This window comes from Zonotrichia albicollis, chromosome 6 (genome assembly GCF_047830755.1).
Source record: "Zonotrichia albicollis isolate bZonAlb1 chromosome 6, bZonAlb1.hap1, whole genome shotgun sequence".
Classification (NCBI taxonomy): Eukaryota; Metazoa; Chordata; class Aves; order Passeriformes; family Passerellidae; genus Zonotrichia; species Zonotrichia albicollis.
Window position 1 is genome coordinate 5824006 of NC_133824.1, and position 20147 is coordinate 5844152.

The following is a 20147-nucleotide window of genomic DNA, read 5'->3' on the forward strand; positions in this document are numbered from 1 at the left end:
CAAGTGTGCACATCTGAGGCAGGGTGAAAGCCAGGGGAGCTGCTGGAGGGCAGGCACTTCCCTGCAGAGTGCAGGGACAGCCTGAGCAGCCTGGCTTTGCACTCCCTGTCAACTGAGAAAGCCTCTTGCATCCAGCCTCCAGGCATGCAATGCTGACTGGCCTGTGTGTGGCCATGCCTGGGGGGCACCCAGGAAAAAACCACCCCAGCAGCCATTTCCAGATTTCTCTTTGTATTGCCCAAGAGCCAGGAAAAGGGTAAGAAGAAAGTCAGATGCAGGTATGATACCTTCCTACAAGCAAGTGAACTAGGGAGACAGACCTTGCTCTGCTTTTTTGTCTCACCAGCCAGGAACCCCAGCCAAGAGCTTGGTGCAATAATGATTGCCCTAGAACTGAAATTATGTTTCTCTTCCCCAGCAGGAAGAAAACCTGTCATTTTTTGTGGTGTCCAAGACAGCTGCAGCTCCCAGGTGTTCTTGCAGCCCATGGCAGGCACAGCTGTCTCCCTAGGCACTTCTAGTCTGAGCTTTCTCAACAGGGTTTAGCAAAGCTGATGCCAACACCCATATAGGGCACATAGGGCACTAGGAAGCAGCTGAACTTGCTTGGTTTGGGTTTTTTTGGATTGTTTGTTTGGGTTAGGGGAGTTTTTTGGTTTTTTTGGCTTGGTTTTTTGATTGTTTGTTTTTGTCAGATGAAGGATGACCTCCTGGCTACAGGTTCTGGATGAAACCATGAGAACACTGCAGGGCATTTGCATGGCCCACAGGCCACCATCTCCTCCAGTATGAGGAGAGCCTGACCTAAGAGAGGAGCTGTGAAGGCTGAGGAGTGCTGCTGCTGTTGGATGCATCAGCAAGGAGTGCTTGCCATCTGCTAGGAGGCAATCAGCCTGACAGGAGACACTCCTGGATGCAGGAAAAAGAGCAAGGCCTGGGCCAGTGGTCCTGTAAGAGCTGGATGGCATTTGGGCTTGCAGGGAGAGTATCCTCTGAGGAGGGTAAGCACAAAGCCGTCAGGAAGCTCCAGTCTTGGGCACATGAGGGCTGATAGAACTCACTGCAGAATTTTAACATGCTTACACCCCGCCTGAGCCCTCCTTGGAGGTGCCTGGCCTCCCTGCAGAGGTGGCAGAAGGCACTTAGGTGTAACTAATGAATTTCAACTAGTTCATTCATTGAGCAGAGCCCTGGTGTGGTGGCATCTCACATTTCCACAGCACAATTTGCCAGGGTCTCTTGAGCTGTCTGTGTGCTATTCACAGCATATGCCACTCCTGTCACAGCTTCCCCCCACTCCCCACAGCCCCAAGATACTGCCCTGCCTTTGACATATTCCCAGGATTCAGACATTTGTTATGCCACCAGCACATCCAGCCTGCCTGGCATGGGACATCCTGTATCAGCTCCTGGGAACATATGTCCAGCTGAAGAGTCCTCAGCCTTCCCAATGGGCTTTCATTAATGTCTGGGAGGATATAATCAGATTTCCAGCACAAGGTCTTGAAGAGCTGGTCTATTGATAGGTGGATTAAGCTTTCCCTTGCAGTACAGGTACTGGTACCCCAGGTGAAAGTCATGTTACTACACTGGGAGGTGTTGATTGTAGCATCAACCTTCTGGGCCTGTATCCCACTGCTGCACTGAATGAGATGGTGCACAACAGCAGCAAGGTCAGGAAAAGCTCTGGGATGTTGCCCTCCTGGTATGGAAACCACCACAGGAACCTGACAGTGTGCAGACTGTGTTCTTGCTCTTTTAATTCAGAAAGATAAGAAACAAAAGTGGAAGCATCAAATGCCTTTAATTGTCTGTATTTCATGATAGAGGAGACTCAAACTCCTATTAGGTATGCACATTTCTGGAAGGCAGCATTTTCAAATGATACTTTTTTCTCCCTAGCAGGGCCTGGCTGCAAGCCTACATGCAGTGTTCACAGACACATCTTCAGGCTCATCTGCAGCAGAAGGGGGTGCAGGACCTTCCTGTCTCTGGCTCAAATTGCAGACACATTTCTTCAGTGGCAACACCATTTTAAGCAGCATTTAGTTCAGGCACTTATTCGCAGCCCTCCTCTACCTGCTAGACCGTGTGGTCTAAGTGTTACTGTAGCTTTGTAGCAAACAATATGGGGAAAATCCAGGTTAAAATAAACACAGCAAGACTTTCCCCACAAAGAAGAATATCTCAGAAGAATGAGCACAGGCTGTGTGGAAGGACAGGAGGAAGGAGGATAATCCCTTTCTACAGTGTGGACTGGGAATTTATGCTTTGCATAATATCAAAAGAAAAGCAGAAGAGACTGAAAAAAAATCAGGCAGTAGCATGAGGAAAAAGTAGTGGCCTCAGACTCTGATTTTTTGAGTTTTTTTTCAGATTATTCCTATCAATTGTTATTCACATTTGGAGCAGGGATAGAAAAATTGCTTTGACCAAGAGACTATCTCCAAACATCTCTTCCTCAATTCAGCCCATGTCTATGCTCTACTCTTTTCTGATTTCATTGTGTGAGTAAGAAACTCCCCAAACAAGGGCTGACTTAGACCATGTTGTGTTGTATATATGCTTAGTGGAAACCATGAGCTAGGTTTTCTTCAGTAAATTATAAGGAAGTTTAGAAATAATTTCAGTCTAATGGTCCTCTAAGGACCTCTAAGACTAGGTCTACAAACTCTAACCTTTGATTAGTGCCAAGATTTTCAAAATCAGAAGAACCACTACCAGCAGCATGCCACGCTCCCCTCCCTGAGCAGTCATGCCTGGCAGCGTCTTGCAGAGCTCCTTGGCTTTAATTTACATATTACTCCATCTAGTGGCTTTAAGGTTCCAGCCTCGATGAGTCGGAAATTCTGCCCTGGCACCAGCTGTATTTCAAACCTCTGCAGCAGCTTTGCCATCACCACTTTTACTTCCATCTGTTAAGAAGAAAATAGAAGTCAGTGACAGCAAATACAGCTTAAAGTCAGTCTACTATCTTACACTGCTTTGTCAATACAGAGATTTGAAAGTTAAATGCTATTCTGTTAATGCAGCAGGTTGAGTTTGGGCAGGAAACCTGGGACTTCCTGGATTTGAAGACAACTGACAGGCACTAAGATCAGTCTTTCTGTTTCTGTATTAAATCCATTCTTGGAAGTCAGACTGTAAAACTAAAGCACTCTGAGCACTGGTGCTTAGATGAGCTCACAGCCCAGACCCAAAGCACTGGCCTCTGGCTGTCCTGAAACGCTCTCTGCCACACTCACACACATTAAATTGTTCCTTCTGTCCATGTAGCCCCTTCCTCACCTTCTCTGTGCCAGTTCTGGCTTGTGTCCTCCTCCAGCTGATGTTTTACCTGCCTTGATTCTGGCAGTGGCAGCCATGAGATGAGCCCCAAGACCCTCTGCACACCCCCTGTGTGCTTGACCTTGGCTGGCAAAGGAATGTTGACTGTGATTCCCATTAAGGGGTTTGGATTCAAGCAGGCTGGCCCAGGACAGTTTGGAGGGAAAACAGCCTGCTGCTCCTCCCTTCAGATACCTGTCTGCTCCTGTGGCAGCATTTGAGAGACATGCCTGTCATGGGCATGGGGGGAGATCTTCTGTCTGAGAAGAGGGGCAGTGCACATCAGTGTGGCCTCTGGTGCCCACCAACACCCATGGTCAGCACACCCTGAGCTGGCCCAGTGCTTGCTAACCAAGTGTTCCAGGCCTCTACTCACCTGTGCAAACACCTGCCCGATGCAGGATCGGGGTCCCAGAGAGAATGGGAAGTAGCAGTAATATGGTCTGCAAAGAAAAATGGTCAAAATTGTCACTCTGACAACTTGGTTGTAAAGAAACAAGCAAATATTTCATCACAGCAGCAAGGAAATGGTCTAAATATCCCCTCACCTATTGGATTTGTTAAAGCAGTCTCCATATTAACTCTTTTTTGCTTCAGTGCAGCAATACAGCTCAGCAGCACCTTTCCTTGTCGTCTCTCTTTACTGCATGGCTCAGCTGCCAGAGCTGTTTTGATGCAAGCCTTATTTCAAAGCTGAATGTCAAACACACTCTAAATGCTCTTCTGCCTGTCATGAGGACATCACAATCTGCCCAGTTATTGCTCCTTTGGGCAGCTCTGAACCATGTGAGTGAGGGGGTGTTTGGTTTAGGAGACCAGACTAACTCTAGGCTGAAGGAAAACTCCTGACTCATGAAGTAGCTGGTGCTGATCTCTGCATCTGTTTAGTCACTCACTGGTTCCTTCTACTGCACTCCTGACCACTGACTTGACTTAGGCTGCCTGCCCATGTGGCTGAACAGCATCTTCTCTCCTGTCTAATATGGAGACATTTCAAGCACCCTGGGACCAGGGCTGTCACGCATTAAATGCTTGCAATGTACTAAGGCAAATATTCAACCTGGTTTGGGCCCAAAGCTTTGACCTCAACATAAGCATTTAATAACAATAACATTGGTCTGTTTTTTTAAAGGTAACATATGGTCTAAAGAATTCTTGAACAAAAGCTTATTGCTCTCTATTTCCATTTGGATGATTTAGTTTTACTCATACTGGAATGGACAAATAGTTTTATTCTACTTTTCTTTCCCTTAAAATCTCTTCCTGTAATGGTTTGTTAATACATATTTAATAACATGGGAATAAAAAGAAGCTCACTTAGGTGCATCTTTGCTGAATCGCTCCGGATCAAAAGTAAGTGGATCCTTGAAAAACTTTTCCATCCTTCCCATCACATAAGTGTTGAGCTGCCAAGAAAGAGGTTATTTTTGTTAGTCAGAAGCAACACACTGAAAATGCCTCTTTGCTGTCAGAGGTATAAAACCATAAATGCCTCTCACTCTCCAGTCCCAACTGAGAGTCTTAATCCATACCCCAGTTTTGGTCACAATTTTAGAGAAGCAAGTATAAATATGCCCAAGGGAAGATTTTGGCCTTCTCATCCACATTAAGCGGGGCAGCTCCAAGCTGCTGCAGGTGGATGGGACTCACAAAGACCGTGGTGTTGGCAGGAATTTTGATGCCATTGATGACGTGCTCCTTCTCCAGCCTGCGGAGCGTTCCTGACACGGGCGGGTACAGCCGCAGCGACTCCTTCAGAACCTGGGGCAGCAAAAAGCACAAGAGCTCAGTTAGTTATACACTGCAGGAAGCAGAAGTAAAATTAATTACCTCCCTGTGGCCTTTCACTTCTGCTAAATGGGAGATTTTGACTTTGGTCTATCTGCCTTGGACTCCTGTGGGCAAAATATATGGCTAAGTCAGCTCCTTCAGGCCAGCTTCTTTCTTACAGCTGGTAAAATAGAGAGAAAAAGACACAAAACCCAGAAGAGATCCTGGAACAGATCTAACACCTCAAGTCAGATGAACAACTAAGCAAAAAAGTATTAGGAAGCAAACTGAGAGGGAATATCTAAGAATGAAGTCTCCTGCCCCTGATGAGCTGTCCTGGGCACTGGCTGCCATGAGGGTGGGTGATGGTTCCCACCTCCTTCTCACCCTCAGCTCCTGCCTTTGTCTGCTTCTGCCTTTGCTTCTGCTGCTTGAGGGGCTGAGCCAGGTCAGAGCCCCAAAAGGACAAAAAACAAACTGGCAAAGGAAAATGAATAGGGAATGTTGAGAAAAAATGGAACAAGACCACTTCTTTTGGTGTCAGTGAGCTGTAAGAATGGCTTATTTCATCAAAGTGAAACCTAATTAACAGTGCACATGAGCATCACACTGAAAATGCAATTAACAGTGTGCATGCACGAGTGGACTAATGGAAAAGAAACATGGACAAAAGGATTCAGGATTGCCTGAACAACAGGAGAGGAGCCCCACAGTCTCTGATACTCCAGTGATGGACTGGCTCTGACCAAGGGTGACTGATTTTGATTGTACAGATCCAAGATTGTGCTGTTAAATGAATTGTCTTCTTTGAGGAGCTCTCATGTGATCTGTTTTAAAACTCAGAGGCTTAGATACCTCATCCTAATTGGAGTGGTATAATTGTGATGGCATTTGGAGAAGCCTAAGGAAGCCTGCTGATTTCTGTAACCACACAGAATTGCCTTTTCCTTATGAGAAATAGACCTATGAAATCTATCTGCTATCCATGCACAGTAATCTGTGGGATGGGATATGCCACATGGTAAAACACTGTTGCTCACCTCAGTGGAGCAGTTTAAAACAAAAAGGATCATGGTGGACTACTAAAATCACAGGGCAATTTATGCAGAACAGCTGCCAGGACTGTGATTCAGCCTCTCCTGAGGGTTACTGGTGTCCCCCATGTTGTGAAGAAAGGAAATGCAACACAAACACTGGCTAATAGCCAACTCTGGCTTTGCAGTTCATTACCAACCAGCCCTTCTATACACAAGAACTCTTTTAGGACCAAACTCTTTCCCCCACTACCCCCGAGTGACTGAAGAGGGTTTCAAGATTGAATAATGGAAAACTGACATTAGAAAACCCAGCCATTATTTTTGGCTGTCCTCAAATCCCACTTTACTGCATATGGTGAGACCACAGCTGGAAATGCTTTAACAATTATCAAACAAAAATGGAGCAGTGAATAAGGAAAGTGTGTGGGATTCACACAGGTTGGGCTCAAATTTGCACACCTTTCTTAAAATTACAGCAATTGTTTCACCTCAAACAGATAGGGATTATGCAATTCTAGTCTAGCTTCCAGACTGGTAATAATTAAGGAAAGCAGTGAATGAATCTGTAAATTTGAGGAGCATCTTCCCAATAAATCTGGGCTGCTGCAAATGTGTCAGGTTACCTGCTGGCTGACTCTCTGGGGACAAACACTATCAGGATAAAATATTAGCATAGTTTTTAACATTTTAAAAGTGGGGCTCCTCCATGACATGTCAGAGGCGCTACCAAACAGCTCTGCCTGGTACCTTACCTCACTCCTACAGTACCTGGGATAAGTAGGTGAGCTTGCCAAGATCCTCATAGTCAACGTCTCTCTTGGCACCAAGAACCTCATCCACTTCAGCCTGAGCCCTGCAGGTCAATTAAAACCTGTGAGATGCAGATGCCTATTTCTTGCTAGGCAAGTTGATAAATCACATTATTTTACATTCCAGACACTGAGTTGGACTTAAACACCCATCCTCAGGCAAAATGCCAACCAATTCCCATCCAGGCTTCCTGAACTTGTACCTCATGTCAGGATGAGGCAATGTGCATACAAGGCAGCTGAATCAGGGGGCATTTGGGATCTGCATGTATAAAGGCTTTGAAAAAATCACCTAGGTGAAACTGAAATAATCCATTGTACCATTTTGGATATAATGGTACTAGGAAACTGTTTATTTTGGAAGGGAGGCTAGAATTTAACGATCCTATCTTTTTAATAACCTTTACAATTAAGTTCACTTTGCAATTAACATCTAGCTGGGTCTGAAAATTGGAGCACACATACCTTTCCAGTATTTCAGGATGCTGACCCAGTGCCATTACTGTAAATGTCATCTGATTGGCACTGGTTTCATGACCTAATGATAACAAACACCAGTTTAAAAGTTAGTAGGAAATACAGACATGATACAAAGGTGGTCTACAAGGTGATTGTGAATAGGAAGCTTTAAACATCAAACCCCAACTGTTTTATTTTAAATATGCTAGAAAATAAAGGAAATAATAAAAGGTATGTAAAGTCTACATAAAGAGCTTTCAACAATGACAAGAAAAGGACATAGCTGGCAAAGATATGACCCATCATGCCCAAGCAAAGCTGCAGTGGTTGCATGCAGCACCTACTGGTCATGAGCTCTCTAAGAGGAGGGCCAGTGAGGTCCAAGATTTGCCTTGTCATATTATGGGACACACTGTTCTGCCAAAAAGGAAGGATTTACTGATTTTGAGGGAAAACAGAGCTTCTTATCATCTTTCTTTGAAAGGTCTCCTTTACATGTTAGGATGACCCTGCTTGAGCAGGGAGTTTGGAGCAGAAGGCCCTTCCAACCTTACCCACTTTGTGACTCTCTGATGTGGAAACTTTTCCCTTTTTTCCATGGATAGACATATGTACTATTTTTAAGCATTATAGAAAACAGACTCCTGCAAAGATGTCTGCTGCAATAACATCTTTCTTGCTAAAGAAAAGCATTTTGACCACACCCTCTTATGAACCTAAATCATCTTGATCTGCAAAATCTGCAAAAAAACCCAACTATCTCATATAATTACTCAGCCCATACATTTTCTGATTGGCTTGACAGTGCCTTCTTCTACTTAGGCAAGAATGGCATTTAATCATGTGGATGAGGTGATGCAAAGACACACTGAACATGTAAAAGATGTTTTTGGTGGGGTTTAGTGGGATCTGGGTGGAAGGGCCAGAACCCCATAGGGAACAGCCTTGCACCCCAGTGGGGAGTGGAAAGACAGAGGCTGGAACACAGGGTGGGAAGCCAGTGGTTGGAAAGCAGCAACCTGGCATTATTTGCTGTGTTGGTATCACTGAAAGAGGACAATATATCATTTGCCTGTTAAAATTAAGAATTCTCTTGCCAGTGTAATACTTGGTCTGCCAACAAGAGACTCCTGGTTGCAGCACCATCACACGGAATGATGATGTTAATTATGATTAAGAAGGATGGTAATCTTAATCTTGTAGTCAGCTCAAGAATGAGCACAGTTTCCCACATGACATACCCAAGCATTAAAATAGCTACCAACCTGCAACAAAGAAAGTAATAAAGTTATCCAGAATGTTTTCATCATCTCTAGTCTCCTCCAGAGCTGTTAAGATAGAAAAACAAATGAAATCAGAAAATGCCCCTGTGCCCCAGCTGGACCAGCCAGAATGCTGTGCCCTGTTGGACACATATTGGCTGAGGTGGCATCAAGAGAGGATGCTGAGTGGGCATTTCAGTGGTGACTCATGACCAGTACTTGATCCAAAACAAAGAAACAGAGAATTTTCAAAGCAATTCTCACTATCTTCAGTGTGAAAACATCTTAAAGGAAGATCCAAGTTTAGATCCCCTAAACAATCCTCCCTGAATTTCACAGCAAAACATACCACAGAGAAATTCACTCAAACAGTGACAGCAAGGTGTCTCTTACCATCTCCTTTCAGTATCTGTGTAAGAATATCCATTGAGGCTTCTTTCCCATTCTGGATGGCTTCTCTCCTCTGGTCAATGCACTGCTTCCCCACACGTCTCAACAGCCTCACACTCTCCCTGGTCTCCTTTAGCATTTTCTGCTTTCCTGGCATGAACTGAATACAGAATTTCTTTTGTCATTTTATTCCTTTTGCTGGTAAAAAATAATGTCAGTGTTATTTTACATGTGAGCACCTTGTTTTGCACTAAATGACACTTATCACAGAAACATTTACTCTCTATGCAACAAACTGAATGCCTGGGGGATGAAGGGTTTGGGCTGAAATAAGAAATATTTCAATCTGTGCATGCTGATGTTGTGTCTTGTCAGAGTCAGAGCTGATGTTTTGGGCACTGTGAGCAAAATTCATCACCTCTCAAACTGCAGCATGCAATGCAGAATCTCATCTCTGGTCTCAAAAAGGAAAACAGGAACTCTAAAAGCCTGAATTGCAGCTTTCATGAGACACTGGAATAATTTCTTACTTAAATATTTCATATGACATCCATCATGTCCTAGCAGATGAATCTGGTAGATGAATTTGGGTTGAAACTATAATTTTTCACAGCAAGAATGCTCTTCTACCCTGAGTGAAGGCTGCCATCCTTCATGGACAAATGGCAAAAGTCTCAATTTTTACTGGGTACAAGAGCATAAAACCATATCAGAAGGAGACACATGCAGGGGGGGAACAAAATTAATTTCTGAGTTTTTTAAAACAATAATGAATTTTATCTTGATGACCATTGGAGGGAAAGCTCTACAGATGACTGTTTTCCTGACATATATGGACCTTGCACAGCTCCATGAACTCAAGGAGGAGCAGCTGAATGTGAGGAGAGGGGACTGAAGTGAGAGGAGTACAGACCCTTATGAAGGGGTCGCGTGCCTTGTTCAGTCCCTCCATGATCTTAGTCACAGCGTTGGGTAAAGGTGTCTGGTCATCACTCAGGGCATTCAATTCCAGGCCAAAGGCTGCCTGAAAAGCAGGAGAGAAAAAGGCAACTTGCTGAGGCGGGGGTGAAAAAACAGGATGACCTCACAGCACTGCCTCTTCCCCTAAAAATATCTCAGTTAAATATCAGGCTGGATCCTACCTTGCAGGAGTCTGTGAGGGGCAGCCAATATCAACATTACGTTTCCTCCTTATTTGAGTGGATTAATAATTTACCACTATTCTCCATTCATCCCAAACTGGATGGCATTGAAAGGGAAAAGGCAGCATAAGGCAGCCTTCCTGCTGACATGCAATGGCAATAATACAACCTCCAACCATGGAAGAGCCCTGGTGTGTCCCTTTTGCATGGAGGGATGGCAGGCATGAGGCTGAAAGGACTTTTGCAAAGGGTCTCCCATCCTGCAGGCCACACCTGGACTATGCAAACCCTTCCCTACCTGCCCTTTCCCATGGCTCAGCCTGAATGGAAGTGGCACTATTAGTCCTGCAGATCTTCTGGCACTGCTGGTAAAGGTCTTTCTGCCTGCCTCCAGCTCCTGATCCCATCCTGCTGCTGGTAGGCATCACTTCCATCCCTTCCTGCCAGTTGAGAGGAAACAAGAAAGGGACAGCTGGTACCTTTCCAATGACATCCATAGTCACCCGGCTCATCATCGACAGCATGCTAAACTCTGTTTTTCCATCTGCCTTTTTCTCCAGCTTCTCCATCAGCTCCTCTGCTTTTTCATTAAAAGTTTCCATCAGACCAATCAGGTAGCTGAACAATCAACAAAGATGAGTAATGGGGGCTCTGATCTTTGCTCAGTCAAAATAACCTTTGTTATTTTCCATAGAAAGTGGTAAAGTTCTTTAAAATTTATAATTAATTTGCCTTAATACATTAAAAAGCAAGCTTATAGAATGAGCTACATTCTTCTTACATCAGTCCTGCTCTGCCCTGCCATGTAATTAACATGTGTCATGGCAAAGGGCAGTGGCCTGTGCCCTTTGCACATGGACTTTATCCCTATACACAATGCATCAAACCAGACCAACATCTGCCTTCTCTTTTCCAATAGGAGCCATAACCATACTCCAGGATACACAACCCTGGGACCTTTCTGCCTTTGCTGTGTTCATGGGGGTGTCACTGCTCTGTGGGAAGTCTGGTCAAATTATACTTAGCATGGGAATGGAGTGCTGGATTCTATGTTAAATATGATTTTGGCACTGAATGTTGGGGTCTTTTTCATCCAAATATCAAATAATGACAGGGAGGAGCATGACAATCCAGTAGAAGTACCAGCTAGAAGGTCCCAGCAGTATCTGCCTTACCTCCGGCTGAAGGCTGGATCCATTATCCTCCGCTGCTTGTGCCAGTGCTCATGGTTGCAAACAGTTACCAAGCTATTCCCTAGAAACCTAGCACACAGGAAAACAAGGACAGGAACAGGTTTGTGCAAGGGAGCCTGCTGAACCCCATGTAGTCACAAATGTAAGTCTTTCACATCTACTTTCTTTTATTTTTCCATGTGTAGGGAGCACCTTTGAGTATGCAACCATTGCATCACTGTGGATGACAACCGAACCACAGATTTTTTTTCTCCAGGTAGATGTGGACTGCTGAGTCCAATAAGATGCTGGTTCATTACAACTGTTATGTAAATAATAAATATTATAACTGGATTATTTTATTTTTTAAAGCTTCAGACTAACAAAGAAAAATTCCCTTTTTTTGGAATTGAATTTAGAAGTTGCAAACTTCCACGCCTTATGGAGTGCTCTAAAATCTGAGAACTTTGATGATGGTCTTGAGCAGACTGCTCTGACACTAACTGGACATCCCCAGAGGGAAAAAGGATACATGATCAAGGTAAAACAAATTCCAACATATCCTCCTCCCTGACTGGGAAGACATTTGACTTGACATGTAGTTTAACAGGTACATGCTGCTTACGTGTGTCTGGAATCAGAAATTAATACCCACACTACGGTAAATGGTCTGAGTCAAAATGACATTCCTTGGATATTATTAATCTTGCACTTATTTCCAGATCACAGTGGTCTCAGATGGGTTTTGCCTACCTCTCACCAAACAGGCTGAAGAGACTACCATACACCGTCGGATCCTTTGGGTGCTGTGGTGACATCAAGAACTCCTAAAATCAAACCTCAGGTCAGTGAGTACTGTGTGCAATCTGTTTCCCAGACAAAATACAAAATTTCACTCATACATATCTACTCTCCTCTTCTGCAGCTATTGTCTGAAGAGTAGCTGAATTATTTGGTGTGCCCTGATTCCCCAGTTCCTGTGCTGCTAGCTTGCTTTGCATCCCTCTAGCACTTTTTTGCCCAATGACCTGAAATTTCACTCTGTTGTAATTGCAAATATTTAGAGAAAGAAGTTTGGTCTCTTGTGCCCCATTCATTTGAGACACTAAGCTCTTGCAGACAGCCTGCTTTTCACAAACGGAAAATGTTTGCTATATGTGCTGTTTAAATAAAAGTTACAAAAATAATTAACTGATCAATGAAAAAAAGAATCAGGGCAGCCTGGAGAGCAAAGCACTTCATTCTCCTAACCCAGCCAGAGCCAAGCACAGATTGACTGCTCTGTGCTGCACTGATCATCAGGCACCAGCTCTCCTGTTGAGGAGGGATGGTCCTATCCCCACCATTGATTTGGCTTTATTTCAGTACCTTCACTCCTTCAGGACACACAACCAATACTGAGATTCTGTGAAAGGCATTAATTCGTACAACAGGTCCGTATTTCTCTGCCCTGTAAGATGAAAACATTTAAAAAAAGAGAATTATGGTACAAACTACCAACATGTAACAGCTGAGACCTAATAACCTTGAAGGACCAGAGCACATTGCAGTGGGAACTACTGCAGTCCCCTGCCAACAAAGCCATTAAGAGAGAATCACAGGACAGAATAATCAAAGTTGGAAGAGTCCTTCAAGATCATCTGATCCAACCATCAACCTATCACCACCACAATCACCCCTAAACCATATCCTCAAATGCCACATCCAGGTGCCTCTTGAACATTTTCATGAAGTCACTCCATCACTATCCTTATTCAAATGGCCAACCATTCTTCCAGTAAAAAAGTTTTTTCTAATATCTAATCAGATCTGAAAGGTCAATGCTCTCTCTCTGGCTCCTTTCCCAACCTTCTCATTGATGTAATTCTGTAAGGGTCTTTGTGCCTTGATTTCTCCATATGTGCTACAGGACTACCCCATTCAATGTTATTGATGTGCCTCAACTTACCACTGCAGCAAGACATCTGGTGTGAACTCCTGTTTCCTCACCATTCTCCATATGATTGGCAGGTGTCCAAATAAAAAGCTGCAGAATATGAAGGTTAAGAGTGTCATGAGGATGCCAGCATAGGGTTTTGTATGGATTGCAAGCCTGGTTGCTCAGTGAGTGTTGCTCATGTGTTTCTTGAAAGGGAAGATGAAACTAACTCTGAGCTGTGCCAATGCCCAGCCCTCACCAAGCTGGTGAACTGGGCACCACAGACAGGCTGGGGCTCACATGCAGCCAGGGAGAGCAGCACAGAGATGAAGGATGAGATCTTTTTCTTATGCTTACTGTAGGAGATGTTTGGGTCTGGATGGGATCCCCCATGAACTGCTTTGCTCTTTGCCTGAGTGAATCTTGACTGCAGCTGTTACATTGCTGTACATGAAAGAGATATTTGCATTAAATGCTCCTTAATACATGCTTATCCCTGGTAAGTGTAACTTCCTTTCTGTCAATGGATTTCTGTTAAGAGAAATTAGGAATCATCTCCTTCTGTCCCAAACTGCATAATTTCAAATACTGAGGAGGATAATTACTGGTTAATATTGAAATTGAAGATATTAATAAAAACTGTTAACTCTTCAAATATAGCTGCATTAAAAAGTTAGAGATCAATTCCTTCTTTCAACTGTGAATGGTGAATTCCCACTGGCTTTGCATAAATCTGAGGGAAGATTTGGCCAAGCTCCTCTCTAAATGAAGCAAGCTGCACTCAAGATCTGTTTTCCATTTGAGAGACAGAGAGCCATGTTATCATCCTTTTCAGTATAAATAAGCTATGGGGGAAAACAGGCTCTTATTTTATTACTGTTGGAACTGGGAGGCACTTAAAATAACAAGAACTCTACAAAGTTTCTCAACATCTACAGAAACTTTTAATCCTCCACTTGTGTTTGACTCTTCCTTTGTAATTGTATCCCAAAAAGATGTGAAAGCCTGAAACACAACACAACTCCTTTATTAGCTCTGGAAACTGCTCTAGCTGCAGCACAGGAAACAGGGTCCAAACAAGGTCCCACTGATGGCTCCTCTGGTGTGCCATCACATCATGGTGTTACTTCACAAATGAACCCAAGGACAAGCAGGTTCAGGTATGACAAGATCATCCTCTCTTTACTCTTGGTGTCTGACCCTGATTACACAAGAGGCTGAAGCCGGGAGGTGAGCAGGAGAGTGCTGGTGTCCCTGTAAGGCTGTGTATGAGTGCTGGTGTCTCTTCCTGTGGCCTGTTACGGAGGGCATGTGCACCCACAGGTGAGGTTAAGTGGGGAGCTCACACACTCCTGCAGGAGCTATGACTCCTTATGACAGCTCTGCCACTGCCTTGCTGGCAGCTTTCTCATCACCCTTTATCACTTATGACGTCTTTATTTTTGGCAGAAGCTAAACACCCGGCTTATGAAGGAGGGCACGGAAGGCGCCTGCTGGAGTTAGTGTCAGCGTGCCTCCAGGCGCAGTGAGGGCCGGGGGCGGTGCGGTCCCTCCTGCGCGGCCGACGCCGCTGTCAGGCCCCTCTGCAGGGTCAGGAGCAATGGCGCAGCTCCTGCGGGCGGCTCTGAAGCGCCCCTTAGTGCCGCTATAGCCGCTCGGGCCGTGTAGGTCAGGACGCGCAGCCCCGGCCGGACAGGCCGTGCTGCTGATCAGGCTGCGGGATCGCAGCGATGCCCGGGAAACGGGCACCCACCAGCGCTGTGCCCAGCCTGCATGACCCCTCGCCCTCGCCCGGCCCTCGCACGGACAGCGGCCGGAGGGCTGATTCCTGCTCTGAGGCCGCCTCACGACTCCGCCCTGGCAGCGGAGCCCCCGAGCCTGCCCGCCGCCGCCGCGCCTGCCCGGCCGGCCCTTACCTCTCCCGCGGCGCGCCGGGGATGTAGTCGTACTTGGCGTGGATGTACTGCACGTAGCAGCAGTACAGGACGAAAGCCAGGAGGGCCAGCGCCAGCAGGAGCCCCACCGCCGCCCACAGCACCTCCATCCCCGCAGACTGACAGCGTCTCCCCCCGCCCGGGGAGCAAAGAGCGGGTGGGCCGAGCCAGGCCCCGGGGCGGGCGGGGACGGCCCCAGTTAAAGAGCCCGGCGGCGGCGGCGGCGGCCTGCGCTGGGGCGCGGTGCTGTAAAACACTCGCACGGTGTGTGATGATGAGTGTGGGTGTGTGTATGTTGATGTTGGTTTGGCTGTGTGTGGGTGTGTGTGGGTGTGTGTATGTTGATGTTGGTTTGGCTGTGTGTGGCTGTGTGTGGGTCTGTGTGGGTGTCTGTCTGTGTGTGTGTGCATGTGTAGATGTAGATGTGGATGTGGTCCATAGGAAGACACGAAGATGCTCACAGAGCACTTTTCCTATGAAGACAGGCTGAGACAGTCGGAGCTGTTCAGCCCATAGAATAAGAAGGTTCTGGAGAGACCTTATTGCAGGGGCTACAAAAGAGCTTGTCACAAGAGCATGACAAGGGGGAATGTCCTTGAACTTAAAGAAGGTAGATCTAGATTAGATATTAGGAATAAACTCTTTACTATGAGGGTAGTGAGGCACTGGAACAGGTTGTCCAGAGTAGTTGTGGATGCCACGTCCCTGGAAGTGTTCAAGACCAGGTTTTTTTCCCTGTTAAGGCTATGGTTTTAAAACTGCCTGTTTTCAGAAAAAAAGCTACCATTCCTTCCCACTGGTCAGGCAGTGCATATAATGATAACACAGTATGAGTATCCATATAGGAAAGATATAGCTGATAGCAAGACTAGCATCACCCAGAGAAAGTTTAAACACTAAAGCTAGCTGAGGAAACCATGGTTTTAAAGGCATTCAGTGAACTTCCTGATGAAACGTAGATTTTCGGAGGGCCATCAATGTTTTTTCAGCATACTTCAAGAATAGATCATAACTATGTGTAAGTTGTTGTTTCATTTGAATCAGTCTCAGAATAATTCCTGTGAAAAAGTCCTGCTTGTACCTTGTTTGTGAGCAGCTAACTGGGAGGTGATAAAATATTTTGTATTTTATACATTTTTATGGGAAAGAGAGGCTATGTGATACAGTTCTAATCCCTGAGTAAATCAGGTATGCTCTCACAATCTCAGGCAAATATAATTATCCTGATAACTCCCCTAAATATTCAGCCTGGAAAGAATAAGAAATTATCTTATTTTTCGTGCTTTAAAGATGACCTTCAATAAAAGCTTTTGTTTGTGTTCCAACAAACTTTAATACAACCCTTTGTTTGCATTCTAACGTGCTTCTATACCCTTGAGTGAAGGACATGATCCCGAGACACTCCTGTGTTTGTGATCTGCCCGGCAGCCACACGCTGCCCAGGGCTGAGCTGGCCCGAGCTGAGCTTCCCCGCGTGTCCCGTGCTGCTGGGGACTGAACTGCCACCGCGTGGACATTCTGCCGACCTGCACATTCCCGGGAAAAGGCGAGGAGCGAGAGAGATCTGGGAGCCGACCACAAGCGGAGAGAACTGGGAACTCTTAGGTGAAGTCCCAATGCGAATTTGAAAAGCTGGTGAGACAGAGAGTTGGTCCGAACTCCTGCTCTCTTTTGCTTGGCGTTGCATGGTTATCTAGGTTTGAAAACATTCTGTTCTCTCTCTGAAGGTGCAGCAGTGTTTAAGTTGGAAGTGAGAACAGCAAGGAGAAGGCAGAGCATAGGCAGCTCTTGTGCTGGGAAATGCCTTCAGGAGCACACAAATAGCCAGAGGGCTGGGCATCCTGGTCACTCAGAATTTACCACGGCAAATGTGGACAGGAAAACTCTAATAACATGATAATAATGATAAATTAGCTGATCTAAAACCAGACCTATAGCCACAGATTGATATAGCTGGATATAGGAGTCAAAACAAAACCTGCAGTGGGTTAGGTGTTACTTACCCAGCGTTGCCAAATACAGCCCTTTGCAGTGATTTTCACCCTGAGTCAGTTGTCCCCCAGCCCTTATATGCTGAGGTCATGATCATTCTCAGACAATAAAAATGTCAACTCCAAATGGAGTGGACAAGTGAATAGCAAGATGTTATTACTAACAGGAACAGTCTAAGGGTTTAGTGATTGCCAACAGCTAATGCCCCTGAGGAACAAACTACTTGAGGTGATACTTGTACAACTGACTGAACACCACAGCCTTTTTTTTCTTTTTTTTTTTTTTTTTTGTTTAAAAATAGCATCCCTATTTACCACATTCTTGCAGAGGAATGATTGCCATCTCCATCATAGCTGCTTTTCTGACAATGTTGAAACATTGCTCGAGGCAGCTCTATATCTGCACCTGTGCCCCAGACATGAGAGCCTTGGGAAAGTCATGTAGGAGACAGCAAGGTATGAACACACATCACATGGGTTCCATGTTTTGTTGGTTTGCAGAGGGAAAAAACCTATGTTTTCTTAAAGCTTAAATTTGGAGCACAGTTAGTGGTTATGAAAAGAGGTGCAAGCATCTTTTGATATAGAAAAATGTGTGTTTATGTCTGAAAGTATCTAAGGGGGCCAATGCATCTCACATGCTACGCTGACCTTTAGAGAGGACTACTGGCATGTTTCCAATACACAATCAGACTTGGATATTGACACTTGTGACTGTTATTCTCCTCTGTGCTTCTGAATTTCTATGCTGACCACACCCAAACAGTGACAGGCTGAGCTCTCCTACAGAGGATGGATTTGTGCTGGGGACTGTCCCCCCCATAGCTGCATCAATGCTAACTCGTGAAAGGTGCAGGCTGAGCTGGGCCCAGCCCTGGGCGTTTGTTGGGTTTGGGCCCTGGGGCAGAGCAGGCATTCAGGAGCTGCTGTTCCCCCTTGGCCATCATAAAGCCCAACACAAAGGTTCTACTGGTGAGAGGCTGACAGGGGAGATAAAGGCAAGACAAACACGACGGCAGCACGATGGCAGCACGTGAAGCTGGGGCCCCAGGCTCACCTTTGCACCCTGTGCCAGTGTCACCCACAGTGCCACCACTGAGCTTTCTGAACTTGAGCCATGTCTTCAGTACAATTTCAATGTCAATGGATTTCTCTGTGCTTATTTAATGTGATACATGTGCCTCATGCTGTTCATACCCTGCAGCCTGACCTGGGCAGAGGCAAAACTCCCCTGACATGGAGGATATCTTCATGGCATTCTCCAGCCAGGGCTCAGCTCCAGGAGGGTTTTGCCAGCATGTGAGTGAGAACCCCTGATACAACACCCTACCTATTTCACTATCCCTCCACTGCTTGAGCAGCAAACTCTAAAGATTATCCTAGATATGTTGGGAAGATTTATCTATTGGATTTCTTGGAAAGAGCATGGTAAGTTCAAATGAAGATAATGTCAATACTGCAGACTACAACACAGTGTGGCAGTGAGTGCTCAGGCTGGATGCTGGGCTACACAAGGATGTAAGCGAAAAATCCTGAGCTATGGACAGAGCTACTCTGCCTTGCAGGCAGAGAAAAAGACAGAGAACGGTTGAGTTTACACTGTTCCCTTAGAGATATGGTGATGCAGCTGTGCTAACTTAAGGAAAGATATATAAGGAAAAATGCAGGTGCTCCAGTCTCAGTCACAGAGTTTAATCAGGAGACAAGGCAATAAATTATATTGCTACTAGACAAAACTTTGGGACTGCCACATGAGGAAGTACATGAGGAAGTCTGGTTGTACTGTGGGCTAGTTTAAGATTTATCCTGAATTTGTATCCAGGAAGTATACTGTCATGTTCAAGTGCAGCTTATTAGTTTATCTAATGCTTACTTGGTGTGACATCCAGACTTGGTGTGATATCATATAAAAATGATATCACTAAGAATCCTATTAAACAACAGATAAGATAGCAGGTATTTAAATGCATGTGTACTTGTGTGCTTTAAATAGTACAGGCTCATCATTTAAATACCAGTGAGCTAGACTGACAGACACCAGGAGTTAGAACAGATATATTTTAAGCTTGGAAGGGACCACAATGATCAGAAATGCTTTGCCAGCATCATAGAGTGCACTGACCTGGCAGGCACTGACATGCACACACAGCCACGTGTGCTGAGCTGGCTCGATCCCATTTGAACACCTTCCCCACTCAGTGCAGGCTGGGAGAAGGGATAAGAGGGGAAAAACCCCCTGTACTTAACAAGTCTTGTCTCTTTCTCTGCTAACAAACATTTCCCTGTGGAGCTGGCAGCACTCACATAGCAGCATCGCAAACACCTCACCAGCAAACACGGGGTGCAGGGCTCTGTGCCAGCACTGCCAGGCACAGCTGCTCTCACCCAGAGCTGGCTCCCCTGTGCCCCTGGCTGCCACCAGAGCCTGTGTCACCCTGCCTGCCAGCCAGGAGGGCTGGAAATCCCCACCAGCAATATCCAAGATGTACGTGGCGTCTGCTTGTCCTCAGGATGTTCAAACAGACTAAAGCAGGTGCAGGGTAACTAACAGTTAAATTAGAAAAAGAATACTTTATAGTTAGAAAATGCTGGTGAAATTCCTGCCTAATTCGTCTGTGGCAGACATCCTGGAATCACCTCAATTCCTTCAGGGTAACTTTTATTGTGCAGGTCTTTTTTTTCTACCCAGAAGTTTTCAAGTATAACTATGACCAAGATTCTCCTTAAAATCTCCCAGACAGAGGGAGCTGAAGTTTGGCCTAGGAGCCAAAAGAAGTGAAAGAGGAATTTGGAAAAAGAATGATTGTATCTTCACCTTCTATTTTCTTCCAGTCCTCTAGTTCCACCAGCTCAGTAGGTTCCAACTCTTTTAACAGAAGAATTTGCAAAGGACTCCCCTGTTCCCTGAACATTTTGAAGTGAATTTCTGCACTTGA

The 20147-nt window shown here is 45.3% G+C and overlaps 1 protein-coding gene across 1 annotated transcript; it reads right to left on the reverse strand.

Moving 5' to 3' along the window:
• Positions 1 to 1736: 1736 nt before the first annotated feature.
• On the reverse strand, positions 1737 to 15446 carry CYP46A1 (cytochrome P450 family 46 subfamily A member 1). The gene is made up of 15 exons (XM_074542366.1): positions 15203 to 15446; positions 13317 to 13394; positions 12737 to 12818; positions 12122 to 12195; positions 11372 to 11458; positions 10676 to 10814; positions 9968 to 10078; positions 9058 to 9214; positions 8668 to 8730; positions 7409 to 7481; positions 6903 to 6987; positions 4978 to 5088; positions 4645 to 4733; positions 3704 to 3770; positions 1737 to 2915 (listed from the first exon to the last, which is right to left on the reverse strand). The coding sequence occupies exons 1-15, from the start codon at positions 15328 to 15330 to the stop codon at positions 2754 to 2756; spliced, it is 1506 nt and encodes a 501-aa protein (XP_074398467.1). The 5' UTR covers positions 15331 to 15446; the 3' UTR covers positions 1737 to 2753.
• Between the last annotated feature and the right edge of the window lie 4701 nt (positions 15447 to 20147).